Source organism: Daktulosphaira vitifoliae, unplaced genomic scaffold (genome assembly GCF_025091365.1).
Source record: "Daktulosphaira vitifoliae isolate Bord-2020 unplaced genomic scaffold, ASM2509136v1 Scaffold_4, whole genome shotgun sequence".
Classification (NCBI taxonomy): Eukaryota; Metazoa; Arthropoda; class Insecta; order Hemiptera; family Phylloxeridae; genus Daktulosphaira; species Daktulosphaira vitifoliae.
In genome coordinates, this window is record NW_026099575.1 from 7,878,662 (window position 1) to 7,898,610 (window position 19,949).

At 33.6% G+C, this 19,949-nt stretch overlaps 1 protein-coding gene across 1 annotated transcript; it reads left to right on the forward strand.

Annotated features, from left to right (window-relative positions):
- Positions 1–4,663: 4,663 nt before the first annotated feature.
- On the forward strand, positions 4,664–5,479 carry LOC126904124 (uncharacterized). The gene has a single exon (XM_050682854.1). The coding sequence runs from the start codon at positions 4,664–4,666 to the stop codon at positions 5,477–5,479; it is 816 nt and encodes a 271-aa protein (XP_050538811.1).
- Positions 5,480–19,949: the final 14,470 nt, after the last annotated feature.

The window sequence follows — 19,949 nt, forward strand, 5'->3', positions numbered from 1 at the left end:
TGGCGTCGGCTAAACCTGCCTCCATATTCGTTAGCCCTTTGGGGCTGGTAATGTATATTTTTGTTTTTAATGTTTTGAGCCAGTTTTTTTTTATTAGTGCGCCGTGCCATAAGCACGTGTGGCGAGTTTTTTTTTTTATTACATGTTTTTTTAGGTGCCCTTATTTTTTTTTTTAGATCCCGCAACATGGCAGGCGTGTTACAAGACCACCTGTCATGTTATATCCATATTTCTTGTGATTTTTTTTTTTATAGGTTTTATATTATATTTTATGGGCGATATGTATATATTATTGGTACAATGTGGTGACGTAGTGCATTTTATTCCGGGGTGTTCCAACGTCTTGCAAGCTAAGTCTAACTGCCTAAAACCAGTCGCTTACTTGGAACGTATACCCGCCGTGCTTAGCGGCAATGTTGCGATTAATAGCCGGTGGGTATCAGAAGACGTTTATCGTATTCTCTAACAATAAAAGTGTAGGTGTAACTATTTTTTTTATTAATGTCTGTTTTTTTTTCTTTCTTTGTCCCCTTTAATTTGTAGACGAGGTTTTTTGACCATTCGGTTTTTTGCCTCGTGTTAATTTAATTTTTTTTGTTTTTTTTTTTACTTAATAAATTCCCCTTAATTTAACTTAACCATCAAATTTTTCTTTTTTTGCGTGTTCCATCTTCAATGGACTCGTGTATTTTTTTTCCTTTCAAAAATCAACTCCCCTAGTTTATAAGGTACGGGCAACGGCCTTGTATTAGGTCATCCCTCATTGATATGGTTATGTGACAACTGTCACGAGGTTTTGGTATACATCTACTATCAACGACTCAACGGACATCAACTTTAATATTTATTAATTTTATATTTTTGGTTAATTGTTTTAATGTGCAAAAGTTAATTTTTTTAAATCCTACTGTGGTCCGACAATACACTGTCTCGCCCAGTAGATTGGCGACTCTTTTTTAACACGCTTATATTAGTTTCACATGTATGTTGTTTGTAAGTTTGTAACTCCACGCGGCACGTGTTATTATGTCGCGTATTCCGTCGTGTATGACCTTGAGACTATACTGTCGTAACGCATTCGCCCCACCCCGCTCACCACTCGTAGAGAACAATATTTTCCAACCCGTAGACGCGCGCTTGTCATCAATTATATATATATATATAACAAATTTTTATTGTAATTGACACAGCCCCGCGTCGTTTTACGCCGCGGTGCAAAGTCCAGCAAGTGCCGCACGGCCGACGACGTCCCGCCGTTAATGATACCGTAGTCTTCTTCTCGTTGTCAAAGTGACGTCAACAAACCGATCCGCACTCGCGCACTGTTGTCATCTACGCTGCTAACCTTTTGACGCCCGAGGATCACGCCGGACATCGCGTCGTCGACGCCAGCAAAAGTGCCGCGATATTATGCGAAGATCATTATATTCCTACCGCCACCGCTAATATTAATATATATATATATATATATATATATATTAATATTTATACGTATATGTTAATATTCATTTATATATTCCTACAGCCGACGCCTCTGCCGCCGTATATGCCTCGTGTATAATGTTCCCCCCGCCCACAAAATACGGCTATACCTCATGCATGATTCGTTTACGTACTTAAGTCCTTTTACATGTATATATATATTCTAATTACTATTAAAACTTATATATTAATACGGTTTATTCTCATTAAGAGATATGTGGTGTATTCATTCCGATTACGGGGGATGATTCCCGTATCATTTTTAGTCACTAGCCGTTTCTCAGACTCTCTCCCCGGAATCGAACCCTGTATTCCCGTTACCCGTTACAACCATGAAATTCATAGTAACTATTATCATAACATAAAACTAAAAAGTAAAAAATAAATATAGTTTAAAAAAACTAAAAAACACGCTTTTAAAGCACATTGAACTAAAAAGTTCAAAATAATTTTTAAAATAAGCTTAAAACAATATTGAACGAAAAGTACTAGAATTATTGTGATAAAAGCGTGGGTGCTTCGTGCCATATTTTTCGTATATTGAGCGCCCGACGCTTTTATAACAATAATTCTAGTACTTTTCGTTCAATATTGTTTTAAGCTTATTTTAAAAATTATTTTGAACTTTTTAGTTCAATGTGCTTTAAAAGCGTGTTTTTTAGTTTTTTTAAACTATATTTATTTTGTAATTTTTCGATGCGCCATGAAAGTTACAAATTTTTTGTTGCTGCCAATTAATTTGATTTTTTTTTATATTTGTAACCTTTCAAATAAAACAAAATAAGTTGAGTTTTTGAACAATTTGCGTTATGTTTTCGTATTATTGATATATTTAAATTAAGAACAAAAAATCAAGAGTACAAATGTAGAAACGTTTCAACCTATGGTCCTGCAATATAAGAAATTCAACTTCAAAAATACAAATCCGAATGTAGGTTAATAAACTAACTATTTTTTAGAAATTTCGATATTATTCGTAGTTGAATTATCATAATGAATTCACCGCTATCATCCTTAGAGTATTTATATGAACTATTCACGCAAATTTTTGTTGCGGATGGATGTTTTGAATGTATAACAAATAATGATTATTATATGTGTAATAGAAACTTATTTCATGAATTTTTTGTTCGATGTTTAGTTATTAAAAAATATTCCATTAAATTATATATATATATATTGTAAGGAAAAGGATTCAAATAGTGTTAAGGAACCTAACCAAACATAAGCGACAAGAGAACAGCCAGTCGATCAGTTGATTTTAAAATTTTTTGTATATATCGTCATTGAAGAGTATTGTGCAGGTAGTGATAGGAAAGGAAGGACTAGAAACAAATAAGCTGAAAAACTAATTAGTTCAAAGTACCAAGGAACTGTAGCTAAGATTTTTATAACTTATGATAATATGTGACTTGTTTAGCTTTTACTCAATGGACTCAAAACGAGTCCAAAGAGATGGAACACGCAACAAAAATAAGATGATAGTTAAGTTAAATTAAGAGAACTTAAAAAAAAAAACAAAAAAAAAACAACCCTGTACAGGGGGGTCACGGCACAGTGGTGATGTGGCATAGTTAGATCAAGTATAATGATATCTGACAGTGTTAAAATCACTATCAAAAAAAAAAAAACGCTAAGATGCAAATTTTTAGATAGTGTTTAATTTTAAAAAATTGGTGGATTATTCCAAAAGCTACATGATCTGCTAGTTTTTTATNTTTAATTTTAAAAAATTGGTGGATTATTCCAAAAGCTACATGATCTGCTAGTTTTTTATTAATATCCTGATTAAGATAAAGTATATAGAAAAAAGATTATTAAAAAATATTATTTCTCATAAAAAAATTGTGTTGATCCATACACTTTTCAATAAGTTATAACATTCTAAGGTTGAAAATGTAAAAAATAAAATCGAGAATTTACACACAATAATAGCATTCGGTAGCCATTTTCACCACGAAGACAATTCTAGAGGTCAAATTTTTTTTTTCATAATAAATTACATTAGCTTTAATTTAAAATATATATAAAAGTGTCAGACGTTCCGGAACACTTTCAAAATTTAAGTTGAAAAAGTAAATTTTTCGTGAAAAAGTTGTCATTTTGAAACCCCCTTTGTAGGCAGGTCAAAAATCAGATTTATAAAAAAAATACACCAAATGATAGGTACAAACAACATGCAACTATAAAAAAAAATAAAAAATAAATTTTTTACAAAAATCGTATTTTTTTTATTATCTTTGATGTCTGTTTTGACCATGAAGATAAAATAAAGACCGACATTTTTTTTTCCATAATAAATTATATTACATTATCATTAATTTAAGATATATATAAAAGTGTCAGTATTTCCGGAACAATTTCAAAAGTAAAGTTGAAAAAGTTAATTTTTTGTGAAAAAATTGCCATTTTAAATCTCCCTTGTGGGCAGGTAAAGGTTTAAATTTTTGAAAATAATATACCAAATGATAAGTAAAGATATCAAGCATCTATAAAAAAAAATTATATTAATATGTTCATTTGTAAAAAAGTTATGGCAATTTTAAGTAAAAAAATTAAAGAAATTTCGAAAATTAGCAATTTTTAAATTAGTAATTTTTTTGGAGGTTTCCCCCATTGACGGGGAACGAGGGAAATTATTTAAATTTTTGAGGGTAATGTCTTCGACTAGATATGATTTATGATCTTTTGACGTATCATTGAAAGAAATCGGTAAGGTGAGAGCTGAGAAAAAGTGGTAAAAGACACAAAAAAAAAACACATCATAGTAATGTAGCGACCAAAACATACGCAACGAATATTCTCGAATGTTCTCGTTATCAAAAACCTTCGAGAAACTTCGATAACGCCATAAGATAACCTACGCGGGTATAGAATATTCTAGAATTAGCGAGAGCCTTATCGGAGCTATATATATATCGGAAGAATCAGTCAGTTCAGTTAGTTCAGTTCAGACTGTCTAGTCCGCGATACGCTACACGACCGCTACACCCCGCCGCTGTTGTCATCGTGTATTATGTTTACTTCGATTATTTTATTTTTCCTTACTGTATATACATATATTTTCTTTTAGTGTTTATACGTCTATTTTAGTGTTATAATTTTGTTTAATAAAAGTCTACCGCCATTTAAATAATTGTGTGTTGTAAGATATAACCCACAAATTGGTGACCTCGACGTGATGGCGCAGACAGACGAAACAATTGCTCGAGTAGCCGTCAAGATACCGGATTTCATTTCGTCAGATCCCGAACTTTGGTTTGCTATGGTCGAAGGAAGTTTCGCCAGCGCGGGAGTCACTGTTGACAGTACAAAATTCGGGTATGTAGTTGGAGCATTACCGCCAAAATACGCAGTGGAAGTCAAGGACATAATTATGACGCCGCCCTCAGACAGTAAGTACGCCAAAATTAAACAAGAGTTGATAAGACGTCTTAGTGCCTCCCAAGAGGAGAAAACACGCCAACTTTTAGAACGCGTTGAGATTGGAGACCGTAAACCATCACAATTTTTACGCCATCTCCAAAGTCTGGCCGACTCTTCTGTTCCGGAAACGTTATTGAAGACACTTTGGATGGGCCGTTTACCGAAAAGTATACAGGTAGCGTTGGCAATAGTGAAAGATAGTAAGCTTGAAGATCTCGCTGTCCATGCGGACAACATCGCAGACGCATCGGGTCCTTTACTACCACAAATAGCAGAAATGTCGAGAAGTGACACTTTTGAAGCCATGTTGAATCTTAAGATTTCTCAACTTAGTCTAAATATTAATCAGGAGATTGCAGCGTTGAGAAGTGAAGTGGCTGCGTTAAATACTCGCCCCTCGCGTACTCCGGACTCAAGACCAAATACTTACCGTCCAAGGTCACGATCTCGAAGCCGCACTCATCATGGCGCAGACGGAATATGCTGGTATCATTGGCGTTATGGATCCCAATCGAAAAAATGCAAGGAACCTTGTAACTATAAATCGGGAAACGGGACGGGTCATCACTGATGACGGCCAGTGAGCCCGGTCAGTTTCCACGCCGTCTTTTCATCACAGACCGAACTTCCCAAACTCAATTTCTCATCGATACGGGCGCCGACTTGTGTGTTTATCCACGTAGTGCTGTTCCAGGCCACCGCGTAAAAACCGATTACGTCCTATCAGCCGCCAATGGCACGCCTATAAACACCTACGGCACTATCACGCTCAGCCTAAACTTCGGACTTCGTCGAGATTTCACTTGGAGATTTGTGATTGCGGAAGTATCCAAGCCCATCATTGGTGTTGACTTTTTAAGTTTTTACAATCTTTTGGTAGACGTGCGCAATCAATGTCTATTAGACGGACTTACACAACTCACCACTCGTGGTCACGCCGTCAAGTGCTCAATACCATCTATTAAGGTCGTCGTGGGAGAGACGAAATACGACGGTTTACTACGGGAATTTCCAGAGATCACTCGACCGTTTGGGACCCTGAAGGATATCAAACACAGCACTAAACACTTTATCCCGACGACACAAGGACCCCCGGTATCTTGTAAACCACGACGCTTAGCACCTGATAAGCTTAAGGCAGCAAAAAAAGAGTTTGAAGCTATGATCCAACTAGGCATTATCCGACCATCCCAAGGACCTTGGTCATCACCATTACATCTAGTACCAAAGAACAAAACAGATGCATGGCGTCCTTGTGGGGATTACCGCGCTCTAAATGCCCGGACTATCCCAGATCGGTACCCTGTTCGTCATATACAGGACTTCGCGCACTTTCTCCACGGTAAAACGATTTTTTCAACTATCGACTTGGTTCGAGCGTATAATCAAATCCCTGTAGCTGAAGAAGACGTCCCTAAAACTGCAATTGTGACACCATTTGGACTTTACGAATTCCTCTTTATGTCTTTTGGACTTCGAAACGCAGCACAATCGTTCCAACGATTTATTGACGAAGTACTCCGTGGACTTGATTTTTGTTTCAGTTACATTGACGACATACTCGTGGCATCTGTTTCTGAAGAAGAACACATCAAACATTTACAGATCATTTTTGAGCGACTACGCGAATACTCTCTGGTTCTCAATCCTAAAAAATGCGTTTTTGGACAACCAGAAGTAAAGTTTTTGGGCTACATGATTTCTAAAGAAGGAACACGTCCTCTACCTGATAGAGTCGCTGACATATTGAGCTACAAGAGGCCAACGTCAGCTAAGGGTCTACGACAGTTCTTAGGTATGTTAAACTTCTATCGTCGTTTTATACCTAGAGCTTCAGATGCACAATCACCACTAAGTGATCTCTTAGTACCTAATCTAAAAGGTAAAGCACCTATTAATTGGACACCAGAAGCAATTTCAGCGTTCGAGAAATGCAAGGAGGAACTCGCCACAGCCACGCTTCTCGCGCACCCATGTGACAACGCTCGACTGGCTATTGTAAGCGACGCTTCAAACACAGCGGTTGGCGCAACTCTCCAACAGTTCATCAATGACGAGTGGCAACCCCTCGCCTTCTTTTCCAAGAAACTCACGGCGACTGAGACAAAATACGGAGCTTACGATCGAGAACTTCTTGCGATCTATCTCGCTGTCAAACATTTTCGGCATATGGTGGAAGGACGCGAGTTTGTTATATACACCGATCACAAACCTATCACTTTCGCATTTCAACAGAAATCGGATAAGTGCACACCACGACAATTCAGACACTTGGACTTTATTTCACAATTCACCACGGATATTAGGTACGTTCCTGGTAAACAGAATATCGTGGCTGATACCCTATCACGCGTGGACGCATTATCAGACACGTTAGACTACACTGCTTTAGCAATGTCACAACAGGGAGACGACGAATTGAAAAAGTATGCACAAGAAAACACCGGATTGCGACTTAAGCAAGTGGAATTACCAGGCACGAATGTCTTAGTGTTCTGCGACACATCAACTTCAATCGCCAGACCTTTTGTTACAAAGCCTTTTCGACGAACAGTTTTCAATACCATACATCGCCTTGCACATCCAGGAGTTAAAGCCACAGTGAAGCTTGTAAAACAGCGGTTTGTGTGGCCAGGAATTGACGCAGATTGCAGACATTGGGCACGGGCATGTGTCGAATGTCAACGAGCCAAAATCACGCGACATGTCACAGCACCCCTTGGGTCATTTTCTCTACCGTCTCGAAGATTTGAGCATGTTCATTTAGATTTAATAATTATGCCTTATTCCGAAGGATTTCGTTACTGCCTCACGTGCATCGATAGATTTACTCGATGGCCTGAAGTAGTTCCATTGGAAAATCAAGAAGCGGAAACTGTAGCACGAGCCTTCTATACACATTGGATTGCAAGATTTGGTACCCCTCTTCGTATCACAACAGATCAAGGAAGACAATTCGAGTCATGCCTTTTCAAGCAACTTAATTACCTGACTGGTACGAACCATCTTAGAACTACGGCCTATCATCCTTCAGCAAATGGCATGGTGGAACGATCCCATCGGCAGCTTAAAGCCGCTATTAAATGTCATCAGAATAATCGATGGACAGAAACTCTTCCGACAGTCTTATTGGGTATCCGAGCAGCTTGGCGTGACGATCTTAAATCCACCTCGGCAGAATTAGTCTATGGAGAGCCACTTAGACTCCCTGGTGAATTCCTCACGTCAAATAATAATACCGCCAAGTGCGACGACGCAGCTGAGTTTATCAAAGACCTTCGACATCACATTCAGCAGATCCGACCAGTCAATGGTACACGACATGGCGAGAAGAAAAATTTCGTTTTCAAGGATCTAGCAACCACAGAGTACGTATTCATTCGACATGATGGGCCCAAAAACGGAATTCAAATGCCCTATGATGGTCCCTATCGAGTCATAAGTAGGAACGAAAAAACTTTTGTTATTGATATTAATAAGAAGAAAGTTACAGTTACTATAGATAGACTTAAACCAGCATACATCATGGCAGATGAATACTCTAAGGAAAATATTCCGAAAAAGATCCAGACACATACACCCATTACCATTCCCAGGGAGGATCAAAGGACACGTTCCGGAAGAAGAGTCCATTTTCCAGACCGTCTTCAAGTAGGCTCCGCTTGACTCCGTCACTGGTAGGGGAGTGATGTAGCGACCAAAACATACGCAACGAATATTCTCGAATGTTCTCGTTATCAAAAACCTTCGAGAAACTTCGATAACGCCATAAGATAACCTACGCGGGTATAGAATATTCTAGAATTAGCGAGAGCCTTATCGGAGCTATATATATATCGGAAGAATCAGTCAGTTCAGTTAGTTCAGTTCAGACTGTCTAGTCCGCGATACGCTACACGACCGCTACACTCCGCCGCTGTTGTCATCGTGTATTATGTTTACTTCGATTATTTTATTTTTCCTTACTGTATATACATATATTTTCTTTTAGTGTTTATACGTCTATTTTAGTGTTATAATTTTGTTTAATAAAAGTCTACCGCCATTTAAATAATTGTGTGTTGTAAGATATAACCCACAGTAAAATTAATACCTTATCAGCTTCGAAGCTAAAAAAAAAGTTATTATTTTGAATCCATCTTGTAGGCAGGTAAAGGGCTAGATTTATAAAAAAAAAAAACCAAATGATAGATAAAGACATGCATCTATATAAAAAAAAAAATTATACTAATATGGTCATTTTTAAAAAAGTTATGGTAATTTTATGTAAAAAAAATTGAAAAAATGTCGAAAATTAGCGATTTTTTTTTCCTTTTATTAATAAACTACGTAATTTTTGCTTTTAAAATAAAAATATTCAAATAAATGTCAACATTTATTTTTGAAAGAATTAAATCTAGAAACAATAGTATTATTTACTAGTTTTATTTGTGTTATCTAATTATCGCGTTGGCAATCTACGCCCACTATATCATGAGGTAATAATGTTCCGACGCTCAAAATAAAACTGAATTTTGTAAAAAATTACGTAATTTTTTAAAAAATAAATTTTCACTAGTGATACAGTTTAATTTAAATTAGTAAAGAGTATTGGGATGGTCTAAAACACCAACTACCCTCTAAGATAATGCATTTTCAGGCAGTGGCCTTTTATGATCATTCTGCGGACGTTTTGTTATAATTTGAAATAATAAAATAAAAATATATTAGAAAGGTTGTAAAAATGTATGAGTATTTTGACCAAGGTTGGATGTTTGGGGATTTAGTCAAATTGTGAGCGACGAGGTTCTATCGGGGTTTTTTGAGTCCGAGGGTTTAGAACAACGAAGACAAGTACATATAAAAATAATAAACGCAATACTACTTTGATGAGGTGTAATAAAGTACAGTCTGGTTGGTATGCACAATGGCAACGGAACGGTAGGCCAGTTCACGAATACCTGTGGTAGTGTTTAACTTATACAGTAGAAATCACGCTAGGTTATTAAAACTTCTTTAAGGCAGCGAAACGGCAAGTCATTTCATGGATACCATGTAACGTAATTATGTACAAGACCTTAATCAACTAGTAGTTTACTATAATATTCTTCAATGTTAGTATAATGAATGATCTATTGCTTCGTCGTTCTCCACTCAGATTTATTAGCTCTAATTAATTGGGTTAATATAAAATTACTTACTTCTTTTAGATAGTTTGAGTAAAGATTTATAATGTTTCTTTTATATAAATAAATAAAGTCTCGAAACAAAAATAGTTATACTCGATATTGTCTTAAAATGTACTGACGACAACACGGGGTCTCGGCTAGTTTGATAAGTATAAATTGGCAATAAGAATTATGAATTCTATAGAACTCCGAGCTTCAAAAGTGATCTCTCTTAGAAAAGAAGCGCCTTTTTATATTATTTTTAATTATCCCCATCATGGGATGTTGTCGTCAGTACTTTTAGTGATTTTCAGTTTATTGTATTAAATTGAATATAACATCATTATTATTTTAAAATGAATGATAAACTGTATAATTTGTTTTTATTATATCCTATTTTAATATTTTGTTTTATAATATAATCAAAGAGATTATTCTTCATGTTAAAAGTTACTATTTATTTTATGTCAAAAGTAGTTATATATTTTTAAAACTTATATTATTTAAAATGTTTTTGATATTTAAAATTATATCCAAAAGATCTAACCATTTTATTAAAACCTAAAATCAATCAGAAATATATTTCTTTATTCTTACTTGTTCTTATAAACTGTATTGGATGAATAAAATTATGTAATAGTAGTGTATATACAATATTTTTTACCTGTAGATATCATTTGCATTGTTTGAGTTACTTTTCTAACTATTATATGCAGTAATTAGTTATTTGTCTTATGGAAACTATAATATATTGCAAAATAATTTATGCGTAAAAAAACCCAGCACAGAGGGGTCGCGGCACAGTGGTGACGTGGCATAGTTAGATCAAGTATAATGATATCTGACAGTGATTAAAATCACTATAAAAAAAAAACGCTTCGATGCAAATCATTAAATAATGTTTAATTTTAAAAAATTGGTGTATTATTCCAAAATTATTCCAAAAGCTTCATGATCTGCTAGTTTCTTATCAATATCCTGATTAAGATAAAGTATGTCGAATGAAAAAAGGATTATTAAAAAATACTATTTCTCATAAAAAAATTGTGTTGATCCATACACTTTTCAATAAGTTATAGCATTATAAAGTTAAAAATGTAAAAAATAAAATCGAGAATTTTCACATGAAAATAGCATTCGGTAGCCATTTTCACCACGAAGACAAATCCAGAGGTCAAAATTATTTTTTCATAATAAAGGATATTACATTAGCTTTAATTTAAGATATATATAAAAGTGTCAGACCTTCCGGAACATTTTCCAAAGTTAAGTTGAAAAAATTAATTTTTTGTGAAAAAGTTGTCATATAAATCCCCCCCTGTGGGCAGGTTAAGTGTCAAAAAAAAAAAAAAACTATACCAAATGATAGGTAAAGACATCATGCATCCATAAAAAAAAGAATTATATTGATATGTTCATTTTTTAAAATGTTATGGCAGTTTTTAGTAAAAAAAATTGAAAAATTTTTGAAAATTAGCGATTTTTAAATTTGTAATGTTTTTGGAGGTTTCCCCCATTTACGGGGAACAAGGGAAATTTTTTCAATTTTTAAGGATATTGTCTTCGATTAGATACGATTTGTGATCTTTTGACGTATCGTTGAAAGAAATCTGTTCGGTGAGAGCTGAGAAAAAGTGGTAACAGACACAAAAAAAAAAAAAACACATTATAGTAAAATTAATACCTTCTCAGCTTCGCATCGAAGCTAAAAAATTTCTCTAATTTAAAAAGTTCACTAGATAATTTAACTGTTTCATTTAAAAACTTGAAAACAGAAAATGATTCACTAAAAACTGAATTAAAAAATTTACGTGATAAAGTTAAATTTATTGATTCTGATGATACGAAAAAAAACGATATTTAAAATGAAGTAAATAATAGATTATCTAGATCACGTAATGTTATTTTTTATAATCTTCCTGAGAACTCGGGTGTGAGTGATGAATTAATTATTAATGATGTACTATCCACTATGAATCTTGATGTATCTCTCATTAATTTGCTACGACTTGGTAAATCGTCATCTGATAGCCGTCCATTACGTGTCATCCTCAATGATGCTTCTTATGTTATAACTGTGATCAAATAAAAACTGTAGATTAATATAAACCTATCTGAGTAAATTCTGATTGAACCCCATCTCAGCGTGAACATATAAAGATTTTACGCCAAAAAATTCAACGAAAAAGCGACTCCGGGTAAAAAAACTGGTTCATTAAATATTCTCAAGGTACACCATCACTCTGTTAAAAATACTAATTGAACCAAGGCCAAATAATGTAAATAATTATCTTAAATATTGTAAAAATAAAAATAATTTGAAAAACTTTTGTAAAAGAAAAAACAATGTAAAAATACGTTTTTTAAAAGGCTATTATCAAAATGTGAGAGGTTTACGCACGAAATTACACGCACTAAGGTATAATGATCCATTATTCAATGTAGACTATTTTGTATTGACTGAAACTTGGTTATCTAACGATATTTCAGATAACGAGCTTGGATTTGATAACTTTAATATTTTTCGTGTCGACCGAAGCGATAAGACTAGTAAATGTTCTAGAGACGATGGTGTAATGATTTGCGTGCATAAACGTTATAACTCGAAAACAATTAATGTCCCTATAGATAATATTGAACAACATTACAAAATCATTAATCATTACAAAACGATTAAACATGGAAATGACCATAAATTTGTTTTAGGTTCATGTTATATTGCATCTGTTAGCAAGTTAGAGGTATACACAGAGCTAATTGAAACTATTGAGTATATCTTTAGTTTATACCCACTTAATATTAATTTAATACTTATCGGTGATTTCAATTTATCCGACATTCAATTTTTCAACAAGTGTACTGGTCTGGATTACCATTGCAATAATAATTCTTATAATATAATAGGTAATACAATCTACTCAAGTTTTGTTCCTCTTAATTTACTTCAAATAAATAATATTTTGAATGAATTTGGCTCTCAACTGGACTTAGTTTTTATAAGTGATAATTCTAGGGATATCCTCTCTTCTAATGATAATATAGTACCCATAGATCGTTATCATCCACCATTTCTTATAAAAAGTAATGCCAAGAATATTGCAGAAAAAGATTGTTCAAAATCATGGTTTTATAATTTTATAAATATAGATTTCTCAACAATGAATAATATGTCAGCAAATATCGATTGGTCTAATTTGTACTCATCAAATGACATAAAGATAGCCCTAACCATTTTCTATAACGAATTACTAAAAGTAATAAATATTTTAGCCAAAAAAGTGTTTATAAATCAATCGAAATTTCCAACCCAACCTTCATTGTTTCTTTCTGGGCCAAATATCTTCCTCAACACCTTTCTCTCAAATACTTCTAACTTTTTTTCATCAGCTTTTGTTGTCGCCCAGGTATTGCTTGCGTATAAAGCTACTGGTTTAACCAAAACTTTATATAAGATTACTTAGGATTTCCTTGATAATAGTTTTAACTTGAACAATGGTATCAGTCCATAGTAACACCTGTTTGCTGCGATGAGCCATCTTTTAACTTCCTCGTGGTTATCGCGTCATCGTTGATATCTGCACCTAAATATTTAAAATTTCTTACCCTTTCAAAAAAAATTATTTACTTTTAAGGAGTGTGTTCTGTGATTTTGTCTAGACACTATCATGTATTTTGTCTTTGCCTCATTAATTCTTAAGCCAATCTTTTTCCCCTCCTCCATTAAGATATCCGCTGTCTTTTTTAGGTCGTCCTCTGTTTCGGCTAATAAGATTATATCATCCGCATAAGCAACTACTGTTAGATGCTGATTGTCTTTTATTTCTATGCCCTTGGCTTGGGACATTACTATTCTCATGACTGATTCTAGGGCGATGTTGAACAGTGCAAGTGATAAAGCATCACCTTGTCGGAGGCCAGTCGTTACAGGGAACTCTCCCGATAAATCTCCTCCAAAACTGATTTTACTATTTGAATTATATAAACACGCTTTTATTAGTCTGGTCAATTGGCTGGTATACCTAACTGGCCCATAACTTCCAATAATTTGTCTTTGTTTATTGAGTCGTACGCTAAAAATATACATCTTTATCGAATTCATGACTCTTCTCAACAGCTTGTTTTACTATATGTATTTGATCTATTTTTGATTTCCCTTTCATAAAACCAGCTTGGTATTCTCCAATTATTTCTTTGATATTAGGGTTGATTCTGGTCAGTAGTATGTTAGACAGTAGTTTATATGTTGTATTGAGTAGTGAGATCCCTCTATAATTTTCAATCTCCATGATGTCTCCTTTTCTGTGTATAGGGCATATAATGGATATACGCCATGCTTTGGGTATCTCCTCATGTTTCCAGATTGTGTTCATAAGTTTGTGGAGTTGGCATTGACGTCATGAGCTGCTACGCGACGCCTAACTAGCCGATTGCCCCCCTCCTAGAGGGTGTCACCCACTGCCTATGGGGCAGACGTTCCTTGGGTACGCGGGGTGGCAGAGACGAGCTCGTCGCCGGGAATTTTAACGCCGGTAAAAATTAGAAACCTGTGTTCCACTCGGTTACGAACACTAGTTCTTAGGTGTTACAAATGTCTTGGATTTGGGCACACAAAGCATAAATGTAAAGGTCCAGGCCGTTTAGATGTGTGCAGGAAATTCTGGAAGACAGGACACAAGTTCGCAGAGTGCAATGAGCAACCCGAGTCCGGTCTATGCATATATGACAAGGACATACCAAAAGATGGGAAAAATTACTCGGGAAGTGGAAAATGTCCGACATTTCAAAGATTTCTGTCGCAATCGCGAGAGAAAAGACTAACATCATCCTTTATAGATATCACAATGGTATCATCAAGTATAGCGCATAGGATTACGGGCTGGAGAGTTTTGGAGGAAGAGAGCTTAAGTGATCATAATTATATTGTGTATCGGCTAGAGCAAGAATTTTGAATACCCACTAACAGGAGCATCAGATGGACAGTCAAAAACATGGACGTTCCTAAATTAATCGCTGAGATAGCGGATGTAGAAATAGAGGACGGACATTTGGAGTTAGCCAATGAAAGCGTTTAAAGGTTAAAAAATGTGATTACAAATTTGGCTTATGTATGCATATCTAGAAAATTGAGGGTCTCCAGTCGAAGGTTGGTTCATTGGTGGTCATCTGAAATAAAAGAATTAAGGAAGATTAGCAACCATTGCAGGCGAGTGTATCAAAGGAGGCGACAAAGATTCGGTCAGGATGCCAGCGTTATGCAAGAGGAGCAAGCAAGAACGGCCAAGTGTGATCTGTTTGCTAAACATAACGGGTAAACTCTTCGAAAAAATACTGGACAATAGAATAAGATCTCATTTCGATGATGTTGGCCACATCTTACAAAATCAATATGGCTTCAGAGGCGGTCGCTCCACTCTTGCAGTAAATCAAATTATGAAGATAGTTGCAGATGATGGCAAAAAATATAAAATTGGCGTATTAACTCTAGATGTACGATATGCATTCAACTCGGTCCCGTGCTATACTTCAGACAGTAGCACGTATCGAAGTGCATCGATACATGTACAAAATGTTAGATGACTACCTGGGAGAAAGAAAACTGAGAAACGAAAATGGTGTATCGTGGAAGGAGGTGATACATCATGTACTCCACAAGGTTCAATTCTTGGACCAACTCTGTTGAACATTCTTTATAACGATTTAGTTAAGATGCCGATGCAATGGGGGGTTAGCCTTTGTGGATGATATCGCGTTGGTGACCAACGGTGGTACTATTTTTCGCTACAAGAGGCCTTAGAAAATGCTACTAAGATGGTATACGAGTGGCTTAGAAATATTGGAATAGAATTGACGATAGAAAAATCCGAAGTCTTGGTGATAACGAATAGAAGAACTTATAACTATATAGAGGTGAAAATAGGTTAGTTAACCTATTTATTATATTAAAATAACAGTTCCCTCGAAAAAGAGTACTAAATATTTAATGTCTTCAATTAGACATGAAAATAAATTGGATTGAGCTTGGGAGATTAGTAGCAGCAAAAACCAGCAAAACAGCGCACAGTTTAGCTAGAGTCGCCAAAATAACGACGGAATTGATGATGCATTCCACACACTGTTCGTGTGCAACGCAAGAAGAAGAATGATGAATACATTTATTGGATTGGAATTATCACCAGACAATATAATAAAGGTGATGATCAGCAGCGTAGAGAATTGGCATATAGCAGCAGACTTTATTGTATTGGTCATGAAAAAGAAAGAAAAAGATAGAGAGAAGGAAGACAAAATTAATTAATATAAAATAGCTAAGTTCAACTCATGTAGGCCGAAGGCCAAAACGCAGGTGTTTAGAGGCATCTTATATATGTAAATATTAAACCGTAAATAAATTTGTATAGATGAAATTTAGAACAATAAACGATGGTGGCTGGGGGGTTAAATTTTTTAGCATCAGTACTACCCCCCGTTATTGATACCATGTTTAAAAAGAAAAAGTACTTCCAGATTCTCCTGTGTTGTTTTCTGCACCAATTCTTGAATAGCACTTTGAGCGATTGTTCAGTGAGTTTTACCACTGGTTCTGGTCTATCAGGTGTTTTTTGCTCCTTTCCTAGTTAGAAAGTCAGAATTTTCATTTCCAGTGACACCGTTGTGTCCTGATACCCACGCTAGTGTAGTTTTGTTGAACCTCGATAGTGATTCTAAAATTTCCCTGAATTCGAGGACAAGCATTGAATTTACATGATCATTACAGATTGCTTTCAATGCTGCTTGACTGTTACTTAAGATAGTTATCTTACTATTCTTGTATGCCAGTAGGTTCTGAACCCTTTCCAGTATTGCCATCACCTCTGCTTGGAAGACAGAGGTGTTGTGCCCATTGATATGCTGACATTTATTCGTGGCTTTAGTCCCTAAATACCAGCAGCTACCTTTCCTGATTTTATAAATCCATCTACATATTACAAATCTTCCTTTTTCAGTCAGGTGGTTAATATTTCATTATCTACGTGTTAGCCCTTTTACTTAGTATGGCTGGGTCAGGGGGGCCTATTCGTTGTTAGCAATTAGGTGTGGACAGGCCTACCGGTCCCAATTAACCAAAATCATGACCACCTAAGAGCAGTGGTACGTATTGCCATCCCCACTGAATTAAATTGGGTCAACCCAGAGGTTGTTAGGTCCGAAATCCTTACGAATTTCCCTGCGGGATTTTTCTCGACTTAAAAGAATTTTAACAAAAGAATTTTAATAAGTTTAACTTTATGTCAATATTTAAATAATATTTATGAAAATCAGTGTACATTCCTTTTTGGGTATGTTAAAGTAATATAAAATACAAAACTCAGAATTTTAACTTAAAAATAGCACATTTTTTAATACGGTGACCATTTTCATCATGAAAACAAGTTCAGAGGTACATTTTTTTTTTCAAATTAAAGTATATTACATAAGCTTTAATTTATGATATATATAAGTGTCAATATTTCCGAAACATTGTCAAAAGTTGAATTAAAAAAGTACATTTATTTAGAAAAATATTCAAATATTGTCGATATCCACAGATACGTAGCATATAATATCATTGGTAATAAAAAACATTGTTGTGAGTTTATAAATACATTAAATGGTGATACATAAAGGATATTTATTGTTAATGTCATAATTGACAATAAAGCTGCAAGTATGCCAAAGCGATATCATAAAAAACCAAATAGCTACCAGTATTTGTAATCCCTTGCGTATTATACATGTAAATTTGAATTTTTAAATTTGTAAATTTGAAACATCAAATTTTTATATCTAATAAACGAACAAAGTTATATTAAAAATTTAAAAGCCATTTACTATGAAAATAAAAACCTAAACATTTTATTAAATTTAATATATGTGTTTCCATTTGAAAAACAAAAGTGACACCTTTACAATGCAAAAGGGATAATAATTTAAAAATAAAATGTAACTAAAACTGACCAAATAGAAAAAAAAGTTTTTAAATTATTTTTGTTTTGTATGTAGTTAAGTGGGTTATAATAAAAAAATCACCAATATTTTAATTTTTAAACATTAGTCATAATATGTTCTAAAATAGTCTATTTTCAATTTTATTGACTACATTAAACAAATAACTATAGATATATATAATTTTATGTTCAGATAATATACTTTTAATAATAAAGTTTTTTATTATAAGTATACTCGTCACAATTATTAACTGCTTCTACCATTTTTATTAGAACTATAAGCTTTAGATTAGAAAATGAAGATAACATACTTATCTATACTTCTTTTAACTGTTTTTCATAAATCTATCTCCAAAAACTTAAAACAAGAAAAAATAATTAAAGCAATTGTAAAATCTTCTGAATGGGCAAAACTTCAAGAAATTTCATTTATACCACCAATGAAAAAAGATACAATATCGTGGAACCAATTAATCAACAATTGGTTTGTTCAAGAAAGAAAGGATAGAATACGTAATTTTAAATTGTTTTCAATGCTTTTGAGTTGCAAGTACAAGTTTATACTGAAAGAATTATTTTCTTATTTGATAGACATCAATAAAAAGTGTTTAGATATAGATGAACAAATTCGAAACGATGTGACTGCACGTTGTTTTGAAGTTCATCATATTATTTTTAAAGAAAGTTATAGATTAGTGGAACGGTTTTCAAGTGCTTTAACTTTTATGCAAACCGGGGCACCATGGAAGATTCCTGAAGTGCTAAATGAAATAGCAATACGTCTAAAGGATATGTCTAAAAAGCAATATAATTACGAAAATGTTGAGCACAATTATTATTTTAACAACCAAATTGAACCCAACGAATCAACATTTAATCAAAATACTGATTTTGGAATGGTTAAACATTTAGATTGTAGGTATTTTTTAGATCACTATAATAAACAAATTGACAATGCAATTGCAAAAAGGAAGTGTAAGAGAGAGATAACATCGGAATCTTCAAATTATTTAGATTTTACACCGGTATACTTTATAAATCAATTCCTATTGCAAGAAACAAAACGTCCAGAGGACGATATTAAAGGACCACTGCCTGAAGACGCCTTAACTCAACTTTATAAAGAATTGCATGACGTGTACAATAAAGGAATACAAAACTATTATACAAACCTTGGATTTATATATAATAATATTTCTAATGAAACATCAATTATCTATAATTTTAAATAATTTTTTAAATGTAAAAATTATATTTATGCATTCATAAATTGTATGTAAACTATTAATGTATGTAATAAATATTTCATATTTGACATTTTAATATATAATTTATAATTAAATAATACTTGGCGGCACAAATGTTCATTTCATATTATAAAATTCAGCAAAAAGAAAAACTCGTTTAAACTTCTACATTTCTGTTTTAAATGATAAAAATTGTTAAATATATTATGATCATACAGTATGTTCAGTAAGTAAGGAACAGGTCAATGGTTATAAACAATGAGAACAATAGAAGTACATATGCTTATTTACTGAAAATCCTTCTATATATTGTTTATATTAATCGGATAAAATTATTCTTTATTGAATAATAGTATTATAGTTTCAGTGTTTTGATTTTAAATAATTATAATAATATTATTAGTGCTGTTTATATTTTTTTATTGCTTTGTCATAATTGAAATCAAATTTTCTTCTTTTCAAAAATAAAATTTGAAAATTTTCCAAAATAAGCATTATCGCCTTCAATACTATCATCTAATAGGGATTTTATTTTATTTTTTATTTTTTGGCTTAATAATTTCATATTATTTTTTAGATTGAATTTTAACCAATTGTTGCTCTATAAATATCTAATTTTAAAATTTAGCTTCGATGCGAAGCTGAGAAAGTATTAATTTTACCATAATGTGTTTTTTTTTGTG